At 38.8% G+C, this 27266-nt stretch overlaps 2 protein-coding genes across 4 annotated transcripts in view; both read left to right on the top strand.

The window, feature by feature from the left end:
* The first annotated feature begins 1153 nt into the window (after positions 1-1153).
* LOC118301872 (up-regulator of cell proliferation-like) lies at positions 1154-19548 on the top strand. Its single transcript, XM_047331467.1, has 4 exons — positions 1154-1207; positions 1429-1503; positions 3481-7815; positions 17722-19548. Exons 2-4 carry the CDS (start codon positions 1476-1478, stop codon positions 18117-18119), a joined length of 4761 nt encoding a protein of 1586 aa, XP_047187423.1. The 5' UTR covers positions 1154-1207; positions 1429-1475; the 3' UTR covers positions 18120-19548.
* Positions 8216-27266, top strand: part of LOC118301873 (up-regulator of cell proliferation) — a 20155-nt gene continuing 1104 nt past the window's right edge. The window contains exons 1-4 of one of the 3 annotated variants that reach the window (XM_047331468.1): positions 8216-12043; positions 12843-12906; positions 13507-17721; positions 27112-27266. The exon at positions 27112-27266 is cut by the window's right edge and continues 1104 nt beyond it. In XM_047331468.1, the coding sequence (XP_047187424.1) occupies positions 12029-12043; positions 12843-12906; positions 13507-17721; positions 27112-27266 (4449 nt within the window). In that variant the 5' untranslated portion in view covers positions 8216-12028. Of the gene's footprint in view, positions 12044-12842; positions 12907-13506; positions 17722-20885; positions 20946-21187; positions 21260-22776 lie in introns of those variants that run through there. The other 2 variants (XM_035627519.2, XM_035627517.2) reach the window with 2 other exon arrangements.

Here is a 27266-nt window from a genome sequence, read left to right as displayed (position 1 = left end):
AATTCAATAAAAAAACAACATACACGTAAACATTACATGTATGTCGGCCACGTCACAGTAACTACTTTTTGTTGCACGATATATTGTCCCATAAATTATCGCGATAAACAATATTATTGTCATTTTAAGAACATTTTTTGATACGGAATCATGTGAACTCGCAGTTCAGGCCCGTTGGTCGATGTGCAGGAGCAGCTGGACCGTTGTTGATGTTCGTTCTTATGTCGACAAACACAAATGTGGACACAACGGAGGTCAATTCAAAAATTATTGAGTTCATATACAAGTCGATGAGAACGCAGTTATCATGACAGGCCCACATGTATGTGGAATAATGTTAATCAATGGGTGGGAACAGGCCAATCATATTTCTTGTTGTAGACCCTCATGGACCTTAATATAAAAAAGAAGAGGAAGCCATCTTTATATGATATGGTTTTATGGGTCGGAACAATTGTTTTGTTCATCGCAACATATTACGCCTCCTACAGGCCTGAATGTGCTACAGCAGCTTCTCCTGCTGCTTTAACGTGAGCAGGAACAGACTCGACTTTCATCACGCCGGACTTTAGTTAAATGTGATTACTCTCCACCGATGAACAAACACATTGTTGCCATGGTCACCGAGTGCTGACCAGGCTTCTGTTTCCCGTCGGCCTTGAGCAAGTGATGAAGAAAATATGTCGACGATTTGTAGAGAAAATAGACGAGTGATGCACAACCACAAATATGTTTCAGCCTGCGGAACAACATTCTGCTCAACAACCGGATGGTGGTTCCTCTCTGAAGGGCGTTGTCAGGGGCAACACGTGGCCTCACACACGAAGACGAGATGAAAGGAAGTTGACAACGTCCCAACATCTGTCCAGTTATCTCTCCACAAATAAAACAACCCCAAATATTCCTTGCAACGAAATAACCAGGTGATATTTCTTATATTCTAAAGGGAAGTTTTGCTTCAATAATATTAAAGAAATAATGTGGAAAAAGAAACGAATAATATAATAATAGCATCTTTAAGTCTCATGTGAAAGCGCTGACGGTCGGAGGAGTCGGGCCGGTTTGGTTGTGGTTAGGTTTGTGCTTGTACGAGCTCAGAAGAACAAACCTGTTGGTCCGGTGCATCGGATGCTTTTGTTCTGTCTGTACAGTATAAATATCACAGCTGACAACGAACCGCCTCAGAGTCTCAGCCACATGATGACAGGTAGGTGTCAATGAATCTTTACTGCTTAACACTTGTTTGAGCTTTTCATTGAAATATGTTGTGTCGATAGTTGCGTCAAGTGCTTTACTTTCAAATATCAGGTATACAAAGAAACTTAATGTATCCATTTGTTTGATCCTGGTGATAATTTTGCAACCAATCACCAACAAATCGTAAAGTTTGATTCTGTGTGAAGAGGAAACATGTTTTTTTCCCTCCAGGCTCTGAAGCACGGGGGAGTTGAGGGGAAAGTCAGACCACGTCCACGATGAAGTCAGAGGAACAAGAGCTGGCAGGTAAACTGCCAGTGACATGCACATACACACAAGGCCTGTCGCCACATCAGATTCTCATTTTCAGGAATATTGTAGCCAAAAGAATTAGCGATTGTGATATTAAAGCAATTTCTATAAAAAAAAATATTTGAAAAGAACAATAATGATGCTAGTAGTGAAATTCATGTGTAAATTTGTTCATTGTGCATTTTGTCTTTTTAGATAAATTAAATATTCTCAAAATAATAGAAAAACTAACAGCTGCTATGTTGGAGTGTGAACCTGATAGTTACTGTATCACAAAAGGGAGTCAATTATTCACAAGGCGCTTGATTATTTAAACGATATTATCATGTGTTTTATTAACATGATATCAGAAATATATTTTTATCTTCAATTTAAAGTATCACACTTATCGTCAAAAACACTATTGTGAAAAAATAGAGCAATATCATTTCATTTTAGAACTGATCATTAAAAATTCATGGACAGCAACAAATAACAAAAGGTATCGGAGGGGTGATGCTTCCATGTAAACACATTTTTTACAAAAGCTACACATATGCAATATTTGTCTCGTCAGTTTCCATAATGATAGTAAAAAATATGTAAACAACCTAAAAGATCTGTTACTTCGTGTTTTGCACCGTTGCATCATTATTGAGCTGTGTGCAGCGCTCCTTTCCCCGCTCTCGCTCGTTCTCTCGTTCTCTCTCTCTCTCATCTGTCACAGTCTGACAGACCAGCAACAGCACCACGAGAGATTCCACTGACGTTAGTGGATCGTTAAAACATCCGTTAAGTTTTCACTGCCATCTGCAGCCAGACAGGATGCAGGGGAGCTCAGCTTGACACCGGTCCTGCTGCTGTGTGCTCCCGGCTATACCGTCATGCAGGGTACTTAATGAAGTCGTATTTAAAAAATAAAAACATTTGTGCTTGTAATCCACGTGTTGTAGTCGTTTTACAATTAAAAGGTTTATGTTATTGGCCTGTGCAAAAACAAATGACCTCCACCAAGGTCCAACGGTCCATAAGCTCAATGTCTGTGAGGACACAAAAAAGGATAGGGAGGATTTCTCCTGGTGAGAGAGAGAGGGAGAGAGCAAGTGAGTGAGACAAAGAGCGCTGCACACAGCTCTACAATGAGGCTAAGAGACCTTGTATGTTGCTTTGAGTGTGTAAAAAGATTTTGGTTCATTATGAGAATGTGGTGAGACAAATTAGATGATAGCGGGTTGCCGCAGTCAAAGTCAAAGGGGAAACACTGGTGTTATTCTAACAGGGTGTCATGTTAAGTTAATTAAATTTAATGTAATTTAAGACCTTTTTTATTCCACTTGCACTCGTTCATAAACTATCTAGCGGGCTGGCTAGAAAAGCATGAGAATAACACATCAACTAAACCAGAAACAGATTAACGATGCACCGCATAGCGAATAATTCTTCTTTGGTCTGGCAGAGCAGATATATTTTTGCTGTGACATGCCGAAAAAAATGAAGACCCAAGCAATCTGCATTTAAGACAATTTCAATCTTCTCAAGGTCTTTTATTTGTAAAATTGAATTTAAGGAATTTTAAGACTTTTAAAGAACCCATGGCCTCCCTACATGAAAAGAAATTGAAAATATCACCACATGCATTTTTGGTTATTGCCACCCAGACATGGTCAAATTAAGCAGTAAAAAACTTTCTGAATATGAAACTACAGCTGGACATCAGTTATCTTAGCATAAGGACTGATCTGCCGACCAAGAACTTTAAAGCTCTTCTATCAACACATTGTCTTGTTTGTTTGATAAATACAAAAAATATATTTTTGGTTTCATAGGAAGTTACAAAGTCACTGATCCGATGTATTATTGACCTAAAAATATTTTCAGCATGTAACTTTGAAACCACAACATATACAAAAGCAATCAAAAATAAATATACCATTAAATAAGGAGGTGCCTGTTGTCAACTTAAAAAATGTATGTTCTTTTTCTCTTTGACAGCCCAGTTGAACTTAATCACCAGACTTGGACTGGAGGAATTCTATCCCAACAAGCTCACTCTGCGGTCTCTCTTTGAGATCAACCAGAACAGCGTAGATGAAAAAGCCGCTCTATCAGTGGAGGAAATACCATGGTGTTTTCTCAGAAAACTGTTTAAAATCAATGCCGAATCCAGGAGCTGTACACAAGTGTCAATCAGGCAAGAGGAAGACAATGATCCCCTTGAACTAGACCTTTACACTGCAGATGATTCTGAAGACAAGTTCAACCCTCTGGATGTCATTGTAGCTGTCTTCCTTTGTGCTGACAGCCTCTTGCAGCAGGAACTGGCCCTCAAGATGTCAATGTGCCAGTTTTCTCTCCCCCTGCTGTTGCCCCACGGCCATAAGAGTCAGTGTACCCTGATGCTGTGGGCTCTGAGAGACATCGTCAAAGAGTGGCGTCCACAGGATTTGTCTGAATCAAGAGGGTTTGTTGAAGACAACATTATCCAAGCAAATATACCTTTCTATTCCTTTGTGAGGCTGAAGAACTGTAGTTTATCAAAGTCCCAGTTTATGAATCATATTCTCAGCAGTGGGCAACAGAACTGCAATATCTTCATACATAGGGATGTGGAAGGAGGAGCAGTCAAAAGAGAAATCGCAAATGGGTTGGTTGAAGTTTGCTGGTACCTTCCGTCTGGCGGAGAAAATCTTGACATATTTCCTGAGTCAACTGCCTTCGCAAATCTGCGAGGGGACATTTGCGAGTCACTCACACAATTCAACTTTCTTTTTCAAGTGTCAACTGCCACCTTTGTGTTCCTGGACAGCGTTGATGAAAATGAGCACAGAATTCTGACAACTCTTCAAGATGTGAAATCCAAACTCGTGTTAGTTGTAAATCACAAGGGAGGGAATGCAAGAGAGGATATTATGTCTGTCAAGGCCTTAGTAAATGAATTACATTTACCAAACAACAGAGTGAAGATCAAAGACCAGAGGCTTAATGTTGCAGAGTTCTCAAAGAAACTTTGTGAAGTCATCAAGACATCCCTGGTAGATGTGAAAACCACGATGAGCATTGTAAATATGCACGACAAAGCTGTTGAACTTGGCCTCTCTGTGGATGAAAGCAAAACTGAGGAACAAAAGAAAGCAGCTGAGGAGATCATGGACGGCATTGGGGTGCGAAGTATACCTCACTACAAGAAACAACAACTTCCATTACAAGGAGCTAACTGGAAGAGGTTGTCACAGTTGGAAAAAGAAGAGTGTAGACTGAAGAAATGTGGTGATTCAGGCCTTGAAGACTATAAATCTCAACTGCAGGAAGAAAAACTACAAATCAGAAAGGAGCAAACTAAATTCAAAGTCTCCAAAGGAATGAAGAGTTTCATTGAATACTTATCTACAAGTGACAAAGAAAAAAGAGATGTTTTTCTTAAGTGGATGAAACTGAAGTTTAATACACATTCCAGGAACAAACTGTCTGTGTTACGTAACAGATTCAGAGAGCAATGCAAGACGAAAGACGTAAAACTCATAGCAGAGTTGGATCAAGCTTTGGTGGACAGCTCTTTAGGAACAGAGCATTACATGCGAGAGATGGGGCTGATTTATGAGTTCTCTGTTATCAGCTCCACAAAAACTGCTGATGAAATATCTCACCTCCCTGGTTTGGCTGCTGAGATGCTGTTGGATGGATATCCTCTAGAGCTCTTGGATGGAGATGCTTCCAATGTCCCAGAGAGGTGGGTGACAGATGTACTGATGGAGCTTCACAAGAAGGTCGGACAGAAGAGCAGACTGTTGGTTCTGACGGTGTTGGGTGTCCAGAGTACCGGGAAGTCGACACTCCTCAACACCATGTTCGGTGTGCAGTTTCCTGTCAGCAGTGGCAGATGCACAAGAGGAGCTTTCATGCTCTTTCTCAAAGTTGGAGAGGATTTGCAAAGTGAGTTAAATTGTGATTTTATTGTCCTCATAGACACAGAAGGTCTTAAGTCTCCTGATCTGGCAAAACTAGAGGACAGTTATGAGCATGACAACCAGCTAGCAACATTTGTCATTGGCTTGAGTGATGTCACCATTATCAACATCGCAATGGAAAACGCAGCAGAGATGCAAGATATCCTGCAAATAGCAGTACACGCATTCTTGAGGATGAAAGAAATTGGGAAAAAGCCAATTTGTCATTTTGTTCACCAGAATGTTTCTTCAGTTTCAGCTCATGCCAAGACCATGACTGAAAGAAAACACCTCTTGGACCAACTCAATGAAATGACTGAAATTGCAGGTGAAATGGAAAAGCAACCCTCCAAAAAAGCATTCACGGATGTGCTGGACTATGACATGGAAAGGAACAACTGGAACATCCCAGGACTCTGGCATGGAACACCACCAATGGCACCAGTGAACACGGGTTACAGTGAAGCTGTAGCACATTTCAAGAAAAACCTTTTACAAACATTGAAGAGTGACAGATGCAATGAAATCTCACAGATCCCACAGTTTCTGGAATGGATGAGAAGTCTCTGGAGAGCAGTGAAATATGAGAACTTCATATTTAGTTTCAGAAACACACTTGTGGCTCATGCCTACGACAACTTGTGCAAAGAGTTCAGTCAATGGGAATGGGAGTTCAAAAAAGAGATTCTGACCTGGCAAACCACAGCGGAGTTAGAAATCTTGAACACCGATAATGAATCTGAGGTAGAAACTTGGAACAGATTAGTCGGAATAAAAAAATCTGAGGTGTCACAGAAAATAACAGACCAACAAACAGCAATGAGGGGGAAACTCGGCGACTACTACAAAATGAAAGGCAAACGAGTAAATCTGATAGAGAAATACAAAGTTGACTTTTTCAACAGCATCAACGGGCTTGCAAATGAAATTAGACATTCTGTGTGTGCAAAACTGGATTGCCTCCTTGAACTAAAGATTAGTTCAAAAAAGGCTCAGGACATTCTGAGAGAATACCGAGGTGTGATCGAGGAGCGGGTCATGAAGCTACTGGGTGACTGCAACAAGTCAACGTTGACGGATCAAGAGCTGACGCATGAGTTTGAAAAGATGTGGGCTGAAGCCACTGTAAATGTGTCTGGCATGAAAGAGAGAGATATTGCAGCATGTGTCCTGAATCAGTTGAGAAGAAATTTCTCAAATCTGAAAGTTAATGAGGAATTGCAGAACATTCGAGACCTAAAAGAAATTGGAAGAGCTCCATTTAAAACAAGAAGTGATCATCTAGACTCCTTTGTAGGGAAGACACAAAATTCCTGGAAAAGACAATTGCAGAACTTTGCAGAAAGTGTCATTGAGTCTTGTATACTGTTTGTACTTGACAAAGTACGGACAAACGGAGATTACCAAGACTCTTTCGCAAAGGAACTTCTAGAAAAGATTGATAAATCCCTTGAACAAGGTAGCAACCATCACAAAACAACTCCAAAGTTTGAGATTGACCTGAAACTTCACATTTGTGGCATTGCCTCCAGGGAGTTTGTCAAAATGCACAGAAGATTCTTGTCGGATAACAATCCTCACACTCACCTGGAGAAGTACAAGACTCAGTACCTGTCAGATTTTCTTGATTTATACACAAACAGAGATCACTGCCAACGCAAAGCAAATGATTTTGTCCAGTCTTGTATCAAACCTGCTGTGGAACAGTTCATCAGTAGATCTTTGGGAGTAGACATTGTGGAGGACATTTTGACAAGTTGCCATTCAGCAGAGTATGGATCTCGCAAAACCTTCCAGTACAACATTCAAAAAGAGTTGCTGCTAAGGGAAGACTTCCAAAGCTTTGTAAGGTACATTGGTAATTATGAAATATATGTTAAGGATTGGATATTTCAGCACATCCTACAAACGATGTCAGAGGACAAGACTTTGTGCAAACTTAAGAACAAAAATCTACAAGTCATCGTCAAAAAACTCTCAGAAGCAATAGAACGTGCATCAAAAGGAGATGATGGTGTTCTGCTGCCAGACAACAAGGAAAGCGTCAAAAAGCTAATCAACAACATGCGCAAGCATTTGATCAAAGACATCTCAATTTCTGTGGAGGATGAAAAAACCACCTTGTTTCAAATCCAAAGCACATGTCATCCGTTCATCAACTGCCTCAAGATGTCAATAAAGGACTTGAAGGAACAACTTGAGGAGGAATTCTCAAACTCTGACGACATCACTGAAACACTGAACAAGCTTCCAATCAAACCACAGGATGAGCTTTTCAAGAGGGTGTTTGGTTGTGGACAGCAATGTCCATTCTGTAAAGTTCCCTGTGAGGCCGGAGGCTCAGAACACAAGCAGCATCACGCATCCATTCATCGGCCACAAGGTCTTTCTGACTATAGAAATGATAAAGACGAAACATTGGTTGCAACGCTTTGTACATCTGACGTGCAAAGTGAACGTAACTTTGGAAACAAAGACACTAACGGGGAGTGGCATCCTTATAAGGACTATACAGAGTACTATCCAGACTGGCTGATTCCTCCCGACCCCACCATAGAGGCATCTGACTACTGGAAGTATGTCCTGGTACAATACAACGACAAATTTGCTGTAGAATATGAAGCCAAACCAGCTAAAATCCCAGAGGCCTGGAGGAGACTCACAAAGGAACAAGCACTGAGAGGTTTGAGAGACGCCTTCAACATGAAGTGTACAACGGGCAATCTGGACAAGTATCTTGAAACAAAACTATATGAAAACGAGGAAGAATTTCTCCTTTGAAAAATTGGGCAGCTGTGGCTCAAGATATAGCGACTTGTCCACTAACCACAAGGCTGATGGTTCAATCCCCATCTCTTCCAGTCCAGGTGCCAATGTTTCCTTGAGCAAGACATTTTGCGCTGAAAAAGTGCTCTATATAGAAGCACTGTATGAATGTCTGTGTGAATGGGTGAATGTGACTTGTACAGAAAAGTGCTATATTAATACAGATCACTTAATACAGATCACTTACTAATGTAAAGTAGAATAAATGAATATTAATACTTACTAATGTGACAATCAGTCACATTAAAGAAGGATCATAGCTCTTTCAAAAATAATGATCAACTTCAAGCATTATCTTGACTTATAACATGAGAAAGCTTCAACATAATGCAATGACAAACAAATCAAATATGTTGGTACTAGTGTATGCAATAATTTTAATTTGGCAAAGTACAAGATTTTTGTTTGGTTTTGGTTAGGTTTTTTTTTCTTAATGTAAATCTTAAATTTAAAAATGTGTTTTGAATACAAAAATTACTAAAACAGCTACTGATAGTGGAAAGTGTGGCCTCCTTTTGTCTGGTAAACTCTTTTGGTGGTTTCAAAGTTTACAAATGTTTTCTGTTCTTATGACCAGTGTGCATGATATTGATGTTGAAAAAGAAAATTATAAAATAGAAGTTATCAGCTTAATTCAGTGGAATGACTTAAAAAAAACTAATATTTTTGAACCGGTGCATCAAATAAAAGATGCATTTTTTTGGAAGTACATTCAAGTATATATTGTTTTCTTAATGTAACTTACTTTGCTTTTCAAATTTAAAAAGAAGGACTTGTCCAGTTATTGACACCTGGTAAACATGATGAATGATAAAATATCAAGCTGGCAATTGTTATGTTATGACTTTAACATTTTGTTGTATATGGTTTTTATGTGGTGAAGGGTTATAGATGTGTTCTTTTACACATTTCTGTTGACTGTAATTCATAAAAGCTCAAATTGATGACTAACTACTCTAGACAATGATTTAGCGTATTTTATCTCTTTTTTTTACATGTAGTTCTCCACCTTTTTGTGCTTCTATAAGCCTGTGTACTGTATATAATGACTGGTGTGCAACAATTATAATGCAAAGGATGAAACGTTTCAAGTGCCACATGAAAAAAACAAATCATGTTTCAGATATTTATTTTTCGGGTTGTTCTTATTTTTCTGTTAACATAACCAGTTTGGACAATTAAGATGATGATGGGGGAGGGGGGTTGACTACAGACACCATGTGAAAAAGTAGACATTTGGTAATGGACATTTCAGCATGGTTTATTGATAGTTTGAAATGATATTTTCTAATGCCTATTTGCAAACAAATTTAGTTTTTTGTTTTTGATAAGTCAGCAGAATCATACCGGACTTTAAAATACCATATGTTTTCTAGTTTAATTGTGTTAATCAAACTAACATAATGACAGAAATGTATTTAAATAACAATTAATAACAGAGACCATGTGATGAGATTTTTTAATGTTTCTATCAACATTTTAAAAGTTGTATTTCTTCATTGTTCTTTTAAAGTATTGTTAAAAAGTAATAAATGCATGGTTGAGTAGATAATAAGAGTAGATAATTCAGCATTAGTTGAAACGTATGCATATTAATGCAAATGGATTTTTAATGTTTTAGACAGATGTTGTGATGAAGTAACACAGACGTTGAACACCTAGAAATAGTTTTGATATCACTGACTTACTGTTTTTGTTTGAGTGTATTTTTTTGTGTATATTTTTGATGATTATAAAAGTGTCACCATCCTTCATCTTGCTACATATCTTTGTACACAATGACAACTACTGAGGATATTATGGTGATGCTGTGATGATGATGTTGACGAACATAGATATGTGTGTATAAATATTGATGTAACTTAATTTGTAGCTCTAAATTCAGACTAATCAATCCAACAGCAGGGAACACTGTGGCGTCTGACTGCCAACTGTTGTTTGTTGTTTTGTCATAATTGGAAACATCTTCTGTTTTTAATTACAAGTTGATATACTATTGATTATATATATATATATATATATATATATATATATGCAAAATTCACAAGACTAAAATGTATTGTATAAAACATAAATATATGTTGTGATATGGAGCTGTACAAATACAATATTTTTGCAACAATGTATTAAGTGAGAATGTGAAAAGGCTGCGTGATCATTTGGGCTCCACTGGGTTCTGATATTAATATGGTTTGTTGCACCACTTCATGACAACTACGCATGGTAAGAGTAATCGATTCACACACTGCACTGATGTGATTGCCCCAATTAAAAAGTGTCTATTGTGTACAGTTTGGGATAAAATGCATACATAATTCCTATCATCTTTGCATTGATAACATCTGATTTATTTACATTAGACGATTAGTAAAGGGCCCATATCTTTAACGTTTAGATATTTGACCAATAATCTTTTGCTTTCAACTGATAAATTCCTCGTAAAATGAGGAATTTATAAGTTGCCGTCAGAGGCTTGTCAAGTCTCTCTGCCAAGTCTCATGGAAGTGGGAGGTGTATTCATGTAGGTCATTTGTGTACAAGAGTTCAGCTGATTATTATTCAAACAAATCAAATGTTTGCTTACACTTTGGATTTTTGGACAATTTGACAAGACACGCAATTAGCAAGCGATGAAGTACACAGACAGCACAACTAACTAAACTACTACCACTATCCATAGCAAGAAAACTGATGAGCCTTTTCATTTTGTTTAACTGTCATATGCTGGTAAATCCAGAATATACAGGCTTCATGTACTTGTGCAATGCTATGTCAATTATTATATATAGTCTATGGCAAAAATTCACTTCTACACTTCATTTTTTTTTTCATCTGTTTCATTCTCACGCAGACACATCAGTATGTCAGTATGATATGGTAACTATGATAGGAATGTTCCATCAGTGTGACCAATCACACCATGAGAATATTTTCTTTATGGATCAGTCTTATTTGGGAACGAGGAAATGAAGCGCCGTGCTAGACAGGTCCATCAGGCTCGGCAGGAGGGAGGAGACACAGCTACACTCAGGGTTTGTAAAGAAAAGCTTTGGTTTACAGAGTTAAGTTACCACAGTAACTGGCCCTGGAACTGAAAATCTTTCACGGAACAAAGTTTTCTGGAATACACCAGCTGTGGTTCAGCCCGAGGTTCACCCAGCTGCTGGAGTGCTGTGGATCTTACATGTGGACCTTCAGTCAGCAGCATGAGGTTAAAGTCATGAGGTTTAACATAGTGAGGTTAAACATTTTCTTACTATTTATTGGTTTTAGCTGAAGTTTGTTGAAAGCTGAGAGGGAATTGGACGAAAGACGACGTTCTGGCACTTCTTTGTTATCGGCATCACTTCTTCATCGCTTCTTTGTGTTTAGTTAAAAGATGAAGCCAAATTATTTGAGTGTTGAATTGTAGGAGTTTGAATGTATCATATGAATATTACCTTACCTAAAAATGTCACTGCCACAACTATGCTAACAGTTTATGTGAATATTATTGATTGATATTATTATTAGGATTTGTTTTGATAAATTGTCTGTTATTCTGAAACATCAACATTTTGTCTCTGTTGCTGTTGTTCTTTGCTATTCATAAAACTCATAAGGACATATCTTTCACATCAGCATCCTTGGAAAAAAAACCCAGAAGGCTATGTAAAATGTATTATTCATTGTGAAGGTATTCATCAGACATGCCCGAGGACACTGCCTCACCCTGAAGCAGTATTTAACACGTTGACTCTTTCTTTTAGACGATCTGACTTTGAGTCACTATGGAACAAGAACATGTGAGTGACTTTCAGTGGCTGATATTCCTGTTTTTTTTCAGTGTTTTTTGTCATTTCTATTTACTGAAAGCTGAAAATCATACTTTTGTACTTTTTGGGAGTTTTTCTTATGACTGAGATCAGGAGTTTTCGTCTGGCTGCCTTGAGTAAAGATTGAATGTAGTACAGGACAAGTTCCACTCTAAATTTAGATTTATTAAAATTTTATTCAGACTCAATAAATTTGTCTTTTGCCAGATTATTCTAAAAAAAACGACTTACTCATTATGTTTAATAAGATACAATAAGGCTGACCATATGTTTCCTTTAAAACATTTGCTGTTGCAAAGTATTTGCATAGGTCACACAAATAATAAAGAAAAATATGTAATCAAAATGTGTATTTGTGAAATAAAAAAACTTGATAAAATGCTCAAATAAGATGCTAAAATTACTAAATGAATTTTGAAATTATATATTAGCAGCAATCTTGTAATTCTAGAATACGATACCACTTCTGGATTAAATGTAAATCAAAATTGATTGCACCATTTCTGCCTGATTAAAATAAAAATAGTGACTGACTGACTGTTACAGAATCACTTGTCCACCTTGAATAATGTACAGACCCACAAACAGAATCACAGCAAGTAAACTCGATAAACTGTAGTGAAATACTTAACTCCTGTGTGGTTTCTATATGATTAATTAATAAACCTTTCGTGTTCATCACACTTTTTTTCATGTTTGCAGGTAACTTTGTGAGCTCCGGGACGTGATGCAATTAATCAAAATCGATAATATGTATCTATAATTTTAGGTGCTGATGAATGACGACCACAGTCAGACCACATCTGCAATGGACACAAGAACAGCAACCAAAGGTACAGCCACTGACATTGTCTCCTAATCTTAGTGGTAAAATGTGGTAACCCTTATCAAACATGTGAAGGTTTTTTGTATTCTCTGTTCAGGAGCAGAGTCAAACCATAGAGTTGAAGGGTTTTATAACGTGACTGACAAGGATGAGGAATTGGTGACAAAGTCAAAAGCAAAAGCACCTGTTTGACTTAATGTCATATTTAAACAAATGCCAAAAACAAACCTGACAACATTAATGAGTCAATCTGCAAGTCTGATGAAGGTGGCAGCATTTGGAGGTAAAACTTCTAATCTACACACCTTCCAGTGAACCAAAAGCGTTTTGGCGTAACGTCAGGGTTTATAACCTAATGGGATCAAATCCCGACCATGGCATCCCTACTTTATTCACAAATAAGAGAAAACAGGTGAATATTTCAAACTAACCATGTCTCATGAAGAATTTATGGTCACATCATATTTGTATGGTCAATACAGTGGTAATGAATCACTAAATATAGTGAGTATAATGACCATTGATTTACTGCATAGTTAAATCAAAGAGAAAGCATCCAACTCGTTTTAAGATCTTCACATGGAGAAAAATGTTTTTCTCTTTACAGCACTGGTGAAGTTTTTGTCAAAACTGGGACTGGACAGATTCTATCCCAACAAGCTCACTCTTCAGTCTGTCTTGGAGATCAAGAGAAACAGCATACACGATGAACCTGATGAATCACTGCAGACACTGCCTTGGCATTTTCTAAGAAAACTGTATGAAGTCAATGCAAAATGCCGGAGCTGTAGACATGCATCGAACACTAGCGAGGAACATGATTGTCTCTTTGACCTGGACCTTAACACAGCAGACGATTCTGTGGAAAATAATAAGGTTAACCCTCTCGACCTCATAGTGGCTCTCTTCCTTTGTGCTGACAGCCTCTTGCAGCAGGAACTGGCCCTCAAGATGTCAATGTGCCAGTTTTCTCTCCCCCTGCTGTTGCCCCACGGCCATAAGAGTCAGTGTACCCTGATGCTGTGGGCTCTGAGAGACATCGTCAAAGAGTGGCGTCCACAGGATTTGTCTGAATCAAGAGGGTTTGTTGAAGACAACATTATCCAAGCAAATATACCTTTCTATTCCTTTGTGAGGCTGAAGAACTGTAGTTTATCAAAGTCCCAGTTTTTGAATCAGATTCTTAGTCGTGGCCAACAGAACTGCAATATCTTCATACATAGAGATGTGGAAGGAGGAGCAATCAAAAGAGAAATTGCAAATGGGTTGGTTGAAGTTTGCTGGTACCTTCCGTCTGGCGGAGAAAATCTTGACATATTTCCTGAGCCAACTGCCTTCGCAAATCTGCGAGGGGACATTTGCGAGTCACTCACACAATTCAACTTTCTTTTGCAAGTGTCAACTGCCACCTTTGTGTTCCTGGACAGCGTTGATGAAAATGAGCACAGAATTCTGACAACTCTTCAAGATGTGAAATCCAAACTCGTGTTAGTTGTAAATCGCAAGGGAGGGAATGCAAGAGAGGATATTATGTCTGTCAAGGCCTTAGTAAATGAATTACATTTACCAAACAACAGACTGAAGATCAAAGACCAGAGGCTTAATGTTGCAGAGTTCTCAAAGAAACTTTGTGAAGTCATCAAGACATCCCTGGTAGATGTGAAAACCACGATGAGCATTGTAAATATGCACGACAAAGCTGTTGAACTTGGCCTCTCTGTGGATGAGTGCAATAACCAGAAAAAAGCAGCCGAAGAACTTGTGAAAGAAATTGCTGAGCAGACCATACCAGACTACAAGAAACAGCAACTTCCACTGCAAGGAGATAAATGGAAAAGATTGTCTCAGTTAGAAATGGAGGAACTTAGGTTGAAAAAAGCTGGCGGCCCAAGGATGGAAGAAACCATATCTCAGCTACAGGAAGAACAGCATAACATTTGGAAGGAGCTAAATAAATGCAAAAAATCCACAGCGATGAACAGCTTTATTGACCACATATCCAAATGTGACAAAGAAAAAAGAGATTTCTTTCTTAAGTGGATGAAACTGAAGCTAAATGCCCATTCAAGAACAAAAATGTCTCAGCTGCGTAACAGATTCAGAGAGCAATGCAAGAAGAAAGACTTAAAACTCATAGCAGAGTTGGATCAAGCTTTGGTGGACAGCTCTTTAGGAACAGAGCATTACATGCGAGAGATGGGGCTGATTTATGAGTTCTCTGTTATCAGCTCCACAAAAACTGCTGATGAAATATCTCACCTCCCTGGTTTGGCTGCTGAGATGCTGTTGGATGGATATCCTCTAGAGCTCTTGGATGGAGATGCTTCCAATGTCCCAGAGAGGTGGGTGACAGATGTACTGATGGAGCTTCACAAGAAGGTCGGACAGAAGAGCAGACTGTTGGTTCTGACGGTGTTGGGTGTCCAGAGTACCGGGAAGTCGACACTCCTCAACACCATGTTCGGTGTGCAGTTTCCTGTCAGCAGTGGCAGATGCACAAGAGGAGCTTTCATGCTCTTTCTCAAAGTTGGAGAGGATTTGCAAAGTGAGTTAAATTGTGATTTTATTGTCCTCATTGACACAGAAGGTCTTAAGTCTCCTGATCTAGCAAAACTAGAGGACAGTTATGAGCATGACAACCAGCTAGCAACATTTGTCATTGGCTTGAGTGATGTCACCATTATCAACATCGCAATGGAAAACGCAACAGAGATGCAAGATATTCTGCAAATCGCTCTTTACACATTATTGAGGATGAAGATGACGGACAAAAAGCCTGTTTGTCATTTTGTTCACCAAAATGTTGCTGGAGTTTCAGCTCAAACAAAGATCATGAAAGAAAGAAAACATCTCTTGGACCAACTCAATGAAATGACTCAAATCACAGCTGAAATGGAAAGGCAACCTTCTATTACAGCATTCACGGATGTGCTGGACTATGACATGGAAAGGAACAACTGGAACATCCCAGGACTCTGGCATGGAACACCACCAATGGCACCAGTGAACACGGGTTACAGTGAAGCTGTAGCACATTTCAAGAAAAACCTTTTACAGGCAGTGAAAATTGACAGACGCAAAGAAGTCTCACAGATCCCACAGTTTCTGGACCGGATGACGAGCCTCTGGAGAGCAGTGAAATGTGAGAACTTCATCTTTAGTTTCAGAAACACTTTTGTGGGTCATGCCATCAACAGCTTATGCAAAGAGGTCACTCAGTGGGAATGGGCATTCAGGAAAGAGATTCTCGCCTGGCAAAGTGAAGCAGAGTCAGAGATTTTGCATGTGCACAGTCAGTCAGACATACCAGCTTTGAACAAATTGGTTGCATCAAAAAAAGCAGAGGCTTCAGAAATAATTGATGCACAAGAGAGTAAAATGAAGCAAAAACTTAATTTCTACAGAAAGAAAGAAAAACAAGTAAATCTGATCGAGACCTTCATCAAAGATGTTCTTCAAAGTATGAGCAATCTTGCAGATGAAATCAAACTTTCTCTGAACAATACATTTGACTTTGGCCTTAAATTAAGAAAACAAGAACAAGAAATTGAGAGTGAAGACCAACTTGAAGACAAGGTGATGAGTCTACTGGCAGACAGTAAACATACAACGCTCTCTGAAGAACAACTAACGGAGGAGTTTGAAAAGATGTGGACCGAAGTTATCAATCAGGATATCCGTGACATTGGAAGCATACAAAAAATGGGAATTTTTTCTTTTGAGGTCACAGGTGACCATCAATTGGATAGCCAAGACGACGAAAACACAGACCTGCAGAGCTTAGCAAAAAGCATCATTGAGTCTTGTACAAATCTTGTGCTTGATAAAGTAAAGACAAATGCTGATTATGATAATGGGTTTACAGCTGAGCTCCTGGAAAAAATAGATAAAACCCTGCAAGAAAAATGTAAGCATCGGCAAAACAAGTTTGAGATTGACCTGAAACTTCACATTTGTGGCATTGCATCAAGGGAATTCCTCAAAATAAAGGAAAACCTCCTGTCGAATATGGATCCCAAACAACAGCTCGAGAGAAAGACGACCAAGTACCTGTCACGCTTTCTTGATCTGTACAAACGGAGACATCATTGCCTGCATGAAGCAAATGATCTTGTCCAGTCTTTTATCAAACCTGCTGTGGAACAGTACATCAGTGGATCTTTGGGAGTAGACATTGTGGAGGACATTTTGACAAGTTGCCATTCAGCAGAATATGATTCTCGCACAATCTTCCAGTACAACATTCAGAATGAGTTGCTGCTAAAGGAAGACTTCCAAAGCTTTGTAAGGTACATTGGTAATTATGAAATATATGTTAAGGATTGGATATTTAAGCACATCCTTCAAACGATGTCAGAGGACAAGACTTTGTGCAAACTTCAGAACAAAAATCTACAAGTCATCATTAAAAAACTCTCAGAAGCAATAGAACGTGCATCAAAAGGAGATGATGGTGTTCTGCTGCCAGACAACAAGGAAAGCGTCACAAAGCTAATCAACAACATGCGCAAGCATTTGATCAAAGACATCTCAATTTCTGTGGAGGATGAAAAAAACACCTTGTTTCAAATCCAAAGCACATGTCATCCGTTCATCAACTGCCTCAAGATGTCAATAAAGGACTTGAAGGAACAACTTGAGGAGGAATTCTCAAACTCTGACGACATCACTGAAACACTGAACAAGCTTCCAATCAAACCACAGGATGAGCTTTTCAAGAGGGTGTTTGGTTGTGGACAGCAATGTCCATTCTGTAAAGTTCCCTGTGAGGCCGGAGGCTCAGAACACAAGCAGCATCACGCATCCATTCATCGGCCACAAGGTCTTGGCAACTTTAAGTCTACAAAGAGTAATGAGCTGATTCAGTTACTGTGTACGAGTTATGAACTCAGTGAATCTCAATTCAGAAACATAGACACTAAATGGGAGTGGCATGCATACAAGGACTATACCGAGTACTATCCAGACTGGCTGATTCCTCCCGACCCCACCATAGAGGCATCTGACTACTGGAAGTATGTCCTGGTACAATACAACGACAGATTTGCGGAGGAATTTGAAGCCAAACCAGCTAAAATCCCAGAGGTCTGGAAGAGACTCACAAAGGAACAAGCACTGAGAGGTTTGAGAGACGCCTTCAACATGAAGTGTACAACGGGCAATCTGGACAAGTATCTTGAAACAAAACTATATGAAAAAGAGGAAGAATTTGTTATGTGAAAATAGGGTGGCTGTGGCTCAGAAGATAGAGCGACTTGTCCACTAACCAGAAGGCTGATTGTTCGATTCCCAGCTCTTCAATTCCACGTGCCAATGTTTCCTTAGGCAAGACACTTTGCGCTTAAAAAGTGCTGTATATAGAAGCACTGTATGAATTTGGGTGAATGTTACTTGTACAGAAAAGTGCCATATCGATACCGATCACTTACTAATCTAAAGAAGAGGCCGTCACATTAAAGACGGATCAAAGCAATTAAAAATATTATAATTCACTTGGTTGAAGCATTATCTTGACTTAAAACATGAGAAACATGAAGCCAAACCAGCCGATGTTCCAGAGGCCTGGAGGAGTCTCACAATGGAACAAGCAGTGAAAGGTTTGAGAGACGCCTTCAACATGAAGTGTACAACATACAACCCTTACAATTATCTCTAAAGAAAACATTTAAATATACATACAATTTCTAACATACCTGAAATTTTCATTCACAAATGTAAACTTCGGAGGAAGCCATAAGAGAAGGGTCAGATCTAGCTTAGAAAATGAAGTCCTGAACCAATTTCAGTGTGATGACTAACGAATTAAATATTTTTGAATCAGTGTATGAAATATTCTTAGTACTTTAGTTTAGTAGATACTTTATTTATCCCAAGAGAATTCATTAACTTTTGTTTTTTGCGGTTTGAATTCAAGAAACAGCTACTAATAGTGAAACCTGTGGCCTCTTTTGGTATGGTGAACATGACAAAAAGTGATTTGAAACGCTAGAGATTGTTACAGCTTATGTTTTGAGGATTATAAATGTTTTCTTTCTGCCATCTGATGTGATGGTGTTTTTATAATATCCATATAACCATTTACATTTTAAGAACTGTATTTTTTATTTAACTTGTAAGTGTAACTTGTCAAATATTTAGTTTTTTGATGATTGCAAAGGTTTTACCATTAGCAGCTCTGTACATATGACAAGAATTAAAGAAAAAAATGCTGAGGCTGTAAATGATGATGTTAAAGTGCACAGGTCATGTTAAACAGATCAATCTTTTGTTACTTTTATTCCTAATTAATAAGTCCAAAGCACTTTTATCTTGTAATGTGTATAAGAAATGTATATGTTGATGTAACCAATGATCATGACCCATGTTTAAATACAGTAGGGAACTTTGTGGCATCTGACTGGCACCTGATTTTGTTCAGACAGGTGACACGTTGAAAAGATGAAGTTGAAAAGCTGGAAATTGTCATATTTATTAAGATTTTCTGTGTTTGACTTATTGTGAATTGTTTTTTAAAAAAAAATCTCAAGTGGTTCAGCTTAGTTGCTTGCACAATGCCTTGTGGTGTTAATGATGATATATAAACAGATGTCATGTGAAAAAATGTATTCCAATAAATATTTTAAAAAAATAAACATTGAAGTAGCTATAATCAGTATTTATATGACAATTAATTGGGCGTGTGTCAAATTTCGAGTCAATCGTTTAACTTTTAATCATGTTCACACGTGGCAAAAAGCCAATTGCTGTTTAAATTCTCCCAAAGTCACTGATTGCGTTCAGACAATGAGATTAGATACAAGGTCAATGCATAGATGCTGGAAGACACAAATTTTGCACTTGCAAAATAATGCAAAGACGCAACGTTATTTGAACTTGGGCGAAATATTTGCGTTACGTGATGTCGCAGAAGCCAGTTAGCGTCACTGACGTCCGCGTACAACATTTTCATGTTGTGTTTACAAAGAACAATAACGCACAAACAATCTGTCGCCCTAATCAGAATGTGCCTGCAAGGCATTTTGATGGCACGTGACAAACAGATCTGCCTGATCGAGAAGGATTCCCGTAAGCTTTAAGGAAGTGATTGAAGAAATATGTCAATCATGACAAATAGACTGTCTACGGGAAAAGAGGTTAACACTGCCTGGACAACATTCTTTATTCGGAGAATCAGATGTTAGCAACTGCATATTTACCCCTAAGCTTTTTATTCAGTGCTATGAAAGTGCTGCCGTCACGTCAGAGTGTTGCCACATATTTTTTCTGGCTTTGCTGTGTATAATTCAATCCAACAGAAAAGCCAGTTGAATTAAAAAAGCTGTCAAAAACTGGATGGGGCTTGTCAGTATTCTGCCGACAAACTTTGCCTGACTTGATGTAATCAAACAAACAAAGGCTCTGAGGAAGATAGTATAGATAGATAGATAGAGTTGCTGTTCAACTCACTCTATTAGGAAACTGTTCCATACAATCAAATTCTTGTCGGGCCACTTATTGTGCCCAGATCTGCAATGGCTCCTGTTGAGTCCATAATAACATCCTTTCCCAAAAAAAGATCATGGAATGACATTTGGGACAAAGCACATTTTCTGTCCTTTGAGTCGTCATCGTCCAATCGAGACAGGAGAAACGACAAGCTCAGCTTGCATGCCACCTAGAGGAGTTTGTAGTTAATGCTCGGACATCAAAACATCGACATCCACTCCTACAATTGATATCCATATCTCCATATTTCCCTCCGTCAGCCGTACAAAGAAGCATCTATTGGTTTGAACAGACTTTTATGCATATTGCAGAACTTTGCTATTTAAACAACATTGGCACTCGACAAATGCATCAGTCTGACACTAGGAAAGAAACTTAAATGTCCCACATGTAAGTTACTGTAGGGCTCTTTAAGTAAATACATTTTTCAGAAGCCAAAGAACAAGATAAGTCAAACAAACCTGTTGGTCCGGTGCATCGAATGCTTTTGGTTTTGTCTGTACAGTATAAATATCACAGCTGACAACGAACAGCCTCAGAGTCTCAGCCACATGATGACAGGTAGGTGTCAGTGAATCTTTACTCTTTACTGCTCTAAACTTGTTTTTGGTTTTGATTGAAATATATTGCAGCTACTTATCTATAATTAGTCAAGTGCTTTACTTTGAAATAACAGGTAACCATTTCTGATCAATGACAGACTAAGAATAGTTAGTTCATAGATTTAATCGTTTATGATGCTAATTTGCATAAAATACAAAGTTTGGTTCTGGTAAGCTAAAGATAATTTTTTTTTCCTTCAGGTTCTGAAGCACAGGGGAGTTGATGGAAAAGTCATACCATGTCTACAATGAACACAGGACAAGAGCTTGCAGGTAAACTCCCACTGTCAGAATACTGACAGTATATATATTTTTATTTATAACCAAGGGACGTTGACAATGATCCAGGCTTTAAAATCAAATAGACAGCAATGAGTAATAGAATGAATTCATAAGCACGGGAAAAGGATGGCGTCAAAATAATTGAGCAAAATGACTGACAGAGCAGGAGTGCAATTCCATAGCTGGCTTTGCATTCCAACCAACATAACAGCAGCACAAAGTTTCCAGTTGACAAGCAACATGCAGTTCGATGGCCTCCAGAGCCACGACCCCTCAAATTCCTACTTGTCAACATTCAACAAAGATGATGGTGAATATTAGATCCCGACCGATGTAGATTTGGGGGGGCAGATGTCGATATTAGGAATACAAGATTTCTGATACCTCGGCAGAGATATATATATATATATATATATATATATATATAGCCTACATATGAATCTGCCAATCAACCAAATATAAAGAACTTAGTTAAGACAATAAAAATAAAAATAATGTAAAATTGCAAAAAAAAATCTGCATTGTTTATTCTTCATTCTGATTTAATATCTATATAATAATATAGAACTCTATGAGAAAATGACTTCACTTGTCAATTGATTTATGATGTCAATAAACTTTTTACTGAGGAGTTTATGATTCAATCTCTACTTTCACGTCTTCTTCAAAACAGCATGATGTTCATTTTGTAAATTATGATCCATTTACAGTAACATGTAATGTAAAGTAATGTAATGTAAAAAAAATAGACAGTAAAGCACAGTATGTATTGACGGGTGGAACCACTTCCATTTCATTGCGAAACATCAAAATTTCAAGCCATGCCATGGACAGAACCTTAAACGAAAGTACAATCTTTTAATACATTTCTTATGAAGGAGGTTTCTAGTTTGTGCACATTGATTGTGAAGTAAGTTTGATTAATCCTGTAAGAGTTTGTTAACATACAATGCCTGTAAAAAGCCAATTATTATCCCTAAAGGGCCATTATGTACATCTGGGTATGACTCGTATCAAACCAATTTTTGTGCATCTAGGTAAAGCACGCCACAGGGCTGGTGTTAAGTGGCGTGGTCCAGTCATTTCGCCATGCCCATGCACAAAAAACCATTTCAGATTAACGATAAATTCATCTATACTGGACCTAATTTGCCCTTCAGAAATGTAATTCAATAAAATAAGGCACCTTGCATTAAAGTAGGGTGCTCAAACAGTCAGAACTCTGGCCCCATTTTAAGTTATTAGCTCAAATCAATATTAAATACATTTCAGAAAGAGAACAATTGTTAAACTGTTGAAGCAACAAATGGCCAGCAAAAGCAACAACCCAAGACCAATTTCCAATTATATCAAAACATCTGCCTTTCAGCAACTCAAAAGCTCAATCAAGACGGTGTAGCTTGTTTGTTTAATAAATACAAAAACAAAAAAAAAAATTCTTTGGTTTCAAATGGGGAGATGCCTGTTGTTAATTTGCTGAAAATTGATGTGCTCTTTCTGTTTGACAGTCCTGATCAACTTAATCACCAGACTCAGACTGGAGAAATTCTATCCCAACAAGCTCACTCTGCGGTCTCTCTTTGAGATCAACCAGAACAGCGTAGATGAAAAAGCTGTTCTATCAGTGGAGGAAATACCATGGTGTTTTCTTAGAAAACTGTTTAAAATCAATGCCGAATGCAGGAGCTGTACACAAGTGTCAATCAGGCAAGAGGAAGACAATGATCCCCTTGAACTAGACCTTTACACTGCAGATGATTCTGAAGACAAGTTCAACCCTCTGGATGTCATTGTAGCTGTCTTCCTTTGTGCTGACAGCCTCTTGCAGCAGGAACTGGCCCTCAAGATGTCAATGTGCCAGTTTTCTCTCCCCCTGCTGTTGCCCCACGGCCATAAGAGTCAGTGTACCCTGATGCTGTGGGCTCTGAGAGACATCGTCAAAGAGTGGCGTCCACAGGATTTGTCTGAATCAAGAGGGTTTGTTGAAGACAACATTATCCAAGCAAATATACCTTTCTATTCCTTTGTGAGGCTGAAGAACTGTAGTTTATCAAAGTCCCAGTTTATGAATCATATTCTCAGCAGTGGGCAACAGAACTGCAATATCTTCATACATAGGGATGTGGAAGGAGGAGCAGTCAAAAGAGAAATCGCAAATGGGTTGGTTGAAGTTTGCTGGTACCTTCCGTCTGGCGGAGAAAATCTTGACATATTTCCTGAGCCAACTGCCTTCGCAAATCTGCGAGGGGACATTTGCGAGTCACTCACACAATTCAACTTTCTTTTGCAAGTGTCAACTGCCACCTTTGTGTTCCTGGACAGCGTTGATGAAAATGAGCACAGAATTCTGACAACTCTTCAAGATGTGAAATCCAAACTCGTGTTAGTTGTAAATCGCAAGGGAGGGAATGCAAGAGAGGATATTATGTCTGTCAAGGCCTTAGTAAATGAATTACATTTACCAAACAACAGACTGAAGATCAAAGACCAGAGGCTTAATGTTGCAGAGTTCTCAAAGAAACTTTGTGAAGTCATCAAGACATCCCTGGTAGATGTGAAAACCACGATGAGCATTGTAAATATGCACGACAAAGCTGTTGAACTTGGCCTCTCTGTGGATGAAAGCAAAACTGAGGAACAAAAGAAAGCAGCTGAGGAGATCATGGACGGCATTGGGGTGCGAAGTATACCTCACTACAAGAAACAACAACTTCCATTACAAGGAGCTAACTGGAAGAGGTTGTCACAGTTGGAAAAAGAAGAGTGTAGACTGAAGAAATGTGGTGATTCAGGCCTTGAAGACTATAAATCTCAACTGCAGGAAGAAAAACTACAAATCAGAAAGGAGCAAACTAAATTCAAAGTCTCCAAAGGAATGAAGAGTTTCATTGAATACTTATCTACAAGTGACAAAGAAAAAAGAGATGTTTTTCTTAAGTGGATGAAACTGAAGTTTAATACACATTCCAGGAACAAACTGTCTGTGTTACGTAACAGATTCAGAGAGCAATGCAAGACGAAAGACGTAAAACTCATAGCAGAGTTGGATCAAGCTTTGGTGGACAGCTCTTTAGGAACAGAGCATTACATGCGAGAGATGGGGCTGATTTATGAGTTCTCTGTTATCAGCTCCACAACAACTGCTGATGACATATCTCACCTCCCTTGTTTGGCTGCTGAGATGCTGTTGGATGGATATCCTCTAGAGCTCTTGGATGGAGATGCTTCCAATGTCCCAGAGAGGTGGGTGACAGATGTACTGATGGAGCTTCACAAGAAGGTCGGACAGAAGAGCAGACTGTTGGTTCTGACGGTGTTGGGTGTCCAGAGTACTGGGAAGTCGACACTCCTCAACACCATGTTCGGTGTGCAGTTTCCTGTCAGCAGTGGCAGATGCACAAGAGGAGCTTTCATGCTCTTTCTCAAAGTTGGAGAGGATTTGCAATGTGAGTTCAATTGTGATTTTATTGTCCTCATTGACACAGAAGGTCTTAAGTCTCCTGATCTGGCAAAACTAGAGGACAGTTATGAGCATGACAACCAGCTAGCAACATTTGTCATTGGCTTGAGTGATGTCACCATTATCAACATCGCAATGGAAAACGCAGCAGAGATGCAAGATATCCTGCAAATAGCAGTACACGCATTCTTGAGGATGAAAGAAATTGGGAAAAAGCCAATTTGTCATTTTGTTCACCAGAATGTTTCTTCAGTTTCAGCTCATGCCAAGACCATGACTGAAAGAAAACACCTCTTGGACCAACTCAATGAAATGACTGAAATTGCAGGTGAAATGGAAAAGCAACCCTCCAAAAAAGCATTCACGGATGTGCTGGACTATGACATGGAAAGGAACAACTGGAACATCCCAGGACTCTGGCATGGAACACCACCAATGGCACCAGTGAACACGGGTTACAGTGAAGCTGTAGCACATTTCAAGAAAAACCTTTTACAAACATTGAAGAGTGACAGATGCAATGAAATCTCACAGATCCCACAGTTTCTGGAATGGATGAGAAGTCTCTGGAGAGCAGTGAAATATGAGAACTTCATATTTAGTTTCAGAAACACACTTGTGGCTCATGCCTACGACAACTTGTGCAAAGAGTTCAGTCAATGGGAATGGGAGTTCAAAAAAGAGATTCTGACCTGGCAAACCACAGCGGAGTTAGAAATCTTGAACACCGATAATGAATCTGAGGTAGAAACTTGGAACAGATTAGTCGGAATAAAAAAATCTGAGGTGTCACAGAAAATAACAGACCAACAAACAGCAATGAGGGGGAAACTCGGCGACTACTACAAAATGAAAGGCAAACGAGTAAATCTGATAGAGAAATACAAAGTTGACTTTTTCAACAGCATTAACGGGCTTGCAAATGAAATTAGACATTCTGTGTGTGCAAAACTGGATTGCCTCCTTGAACTAAAGATTAGTTCAAAAAAGGCTCAGGACATTCTGAGAGAATACCGAGGTGTGATCGAGGAGCGGGTCATGAAGCTACTGGGTGACTGCAACAAGTCAAAGTTGACCGATCAAGAGCTGACGCATGAGTTTGAAAAGATGTGGGCTGAAGCCACTGTAAATGTGTCTGGCATGAAAGAGAGAGATATTGCAGCATGTGTCCTGAATCAGTTGAGAAGAAATTTCTCAAATCTGAAAGTTAATGAGGAATTGCAGAACATTCAAGACCTAAAAGAAATTGGAAGAGCTCCATTTAAAACAAGAAGTGATCATCTAGACTCCTTTGTAGGCAAAATACAACATCTGTGGGGAGGAGATTTGCAGAACTTTGCTGAAGGTGTCATTCAGTCTTGTAAACTGTTTGTACTTGACAAAGTACGGACAAACGGAGATTACCAAGACTCTTTCGCAAAGGAACTTCTAGAAAAGATTGATAAATCCCTTGAACAAGGTAGCAACCATCACAAAACAACTCCAAAGTTTGAGATTGACCTGAAACTTCACATTTGTGGCATTGCCTCCAGGGAGTTTGTCAAAATGCACAGAAGATTCTTGTCGGATAACAATCCTCACACTCAGCTGGAGAAGTACAAGACTCAGTACCTGTCAGATTTTCTCGATTTATACACAAACAGAGATCACTGCCAACGCAAAGCAAATGATTTTGTCCAGTCTTGTATCAAACCTGCTGTGGAACAGTTCATCAGTAGATCTTTGGGAGTAGACATTGTGGAGCACATTTTGACAAGTTGCCATTCAGCAGAGTATGGATCTCGCAAAACCTTCCAGTACAACATTCAAAAAGAGTTGCTGCTAGAGGAAGACCTCAAAAGTTTTGTTAAGTACATTGGTAATTATGAAATATATGTTAAGGATTGGATATTTCAGCACATCCTACAAAAGATGTCAGAGGACAAGACTTTGTGCAAACTGAAGAACAAAAATCTACAAGTCATCGTTAAAAAACTCTCAGAAGCAATAGAACGTGCATCAAAAGGAGATGATGGTGTTCTGCTGCCAGACAACAAGGAAAGCGTCAAAAAGCTAATCAACAACATGCGCAAGCATTTGATCAAAGACATCTCAATTTCTGTGGAAGATGAAAAAACCACCTTGTTTCAAATCCAAAGCACATGTCATCCGTTCATCAACTGCCTCAAGATGTCAATAAAGGACTTGAAGGAACAACTTGAGGAGGAATTCTCAAACTCTGACGACATCACTGAAACACTGAACAAGCTTCCAATCAAACCACAGGATGAGCTTTTCAAGAGGGTGTTTGGTTGTGGACAGCAATGTCCATTCTGTAAAGTTCCCTGTGAGGCCGGAGGCTCAGAACACAAGCAGCATCACGCATCCATTCATCGGCCACAAGGTCTTTCTGGAGTCAAATTGGAAGTAAGTAGGAAGATGGCTAATTCCCTGTGTACAACAGATGTGCAAAGTAATTGTCATTTCAGAAACACACACACTAAAGGGGAGTACCATCCTTACAAGGACTATGCCAATTTCTATCCAGACTGGCTGATT

Source organism: Scophthalmus maximus, chromosome 4 (assembly GCF_022379125.1).
Source record: "Scophthalmus maximus strain ysfricsl-2021 chromosome 4, ASM2237912v1, whole genome shotgun sequence".
NCBI lineage: Eukaryota > Metazoa > Chordata > Actinopteri > Pleuronectiformes > Scophthalmidae > Scophthalmus > Scophthalmus maximus.
This window is presented reverse-complemented; position numbering and strand designations above follow the sequence as displayed.

Excerpts from the sequence above, each read along its gene's own strand:
- LOC118301872 (XM_047331467.1), top strand. The coding sequence starts at position 1,476 with ATGAAGTCAGAGGAACAAGAGCTGGCAG. Across the intron at positions 1,504-3,480 it reads AGAGGAACAAGAGCTGGCAG|CCCAGTTGAACTTAATCACC; the intron begins GTAAACTGCCAG and ends TCTCTTTGACAG. Across the intron at positions 7,816-17,721 it reads ATCCATTCATCGGCCACAAG|GTCTTGGCAACTTTAAGTCT; the intron begins GTCTTTCTGACT and ends ATCGGCCACAAG.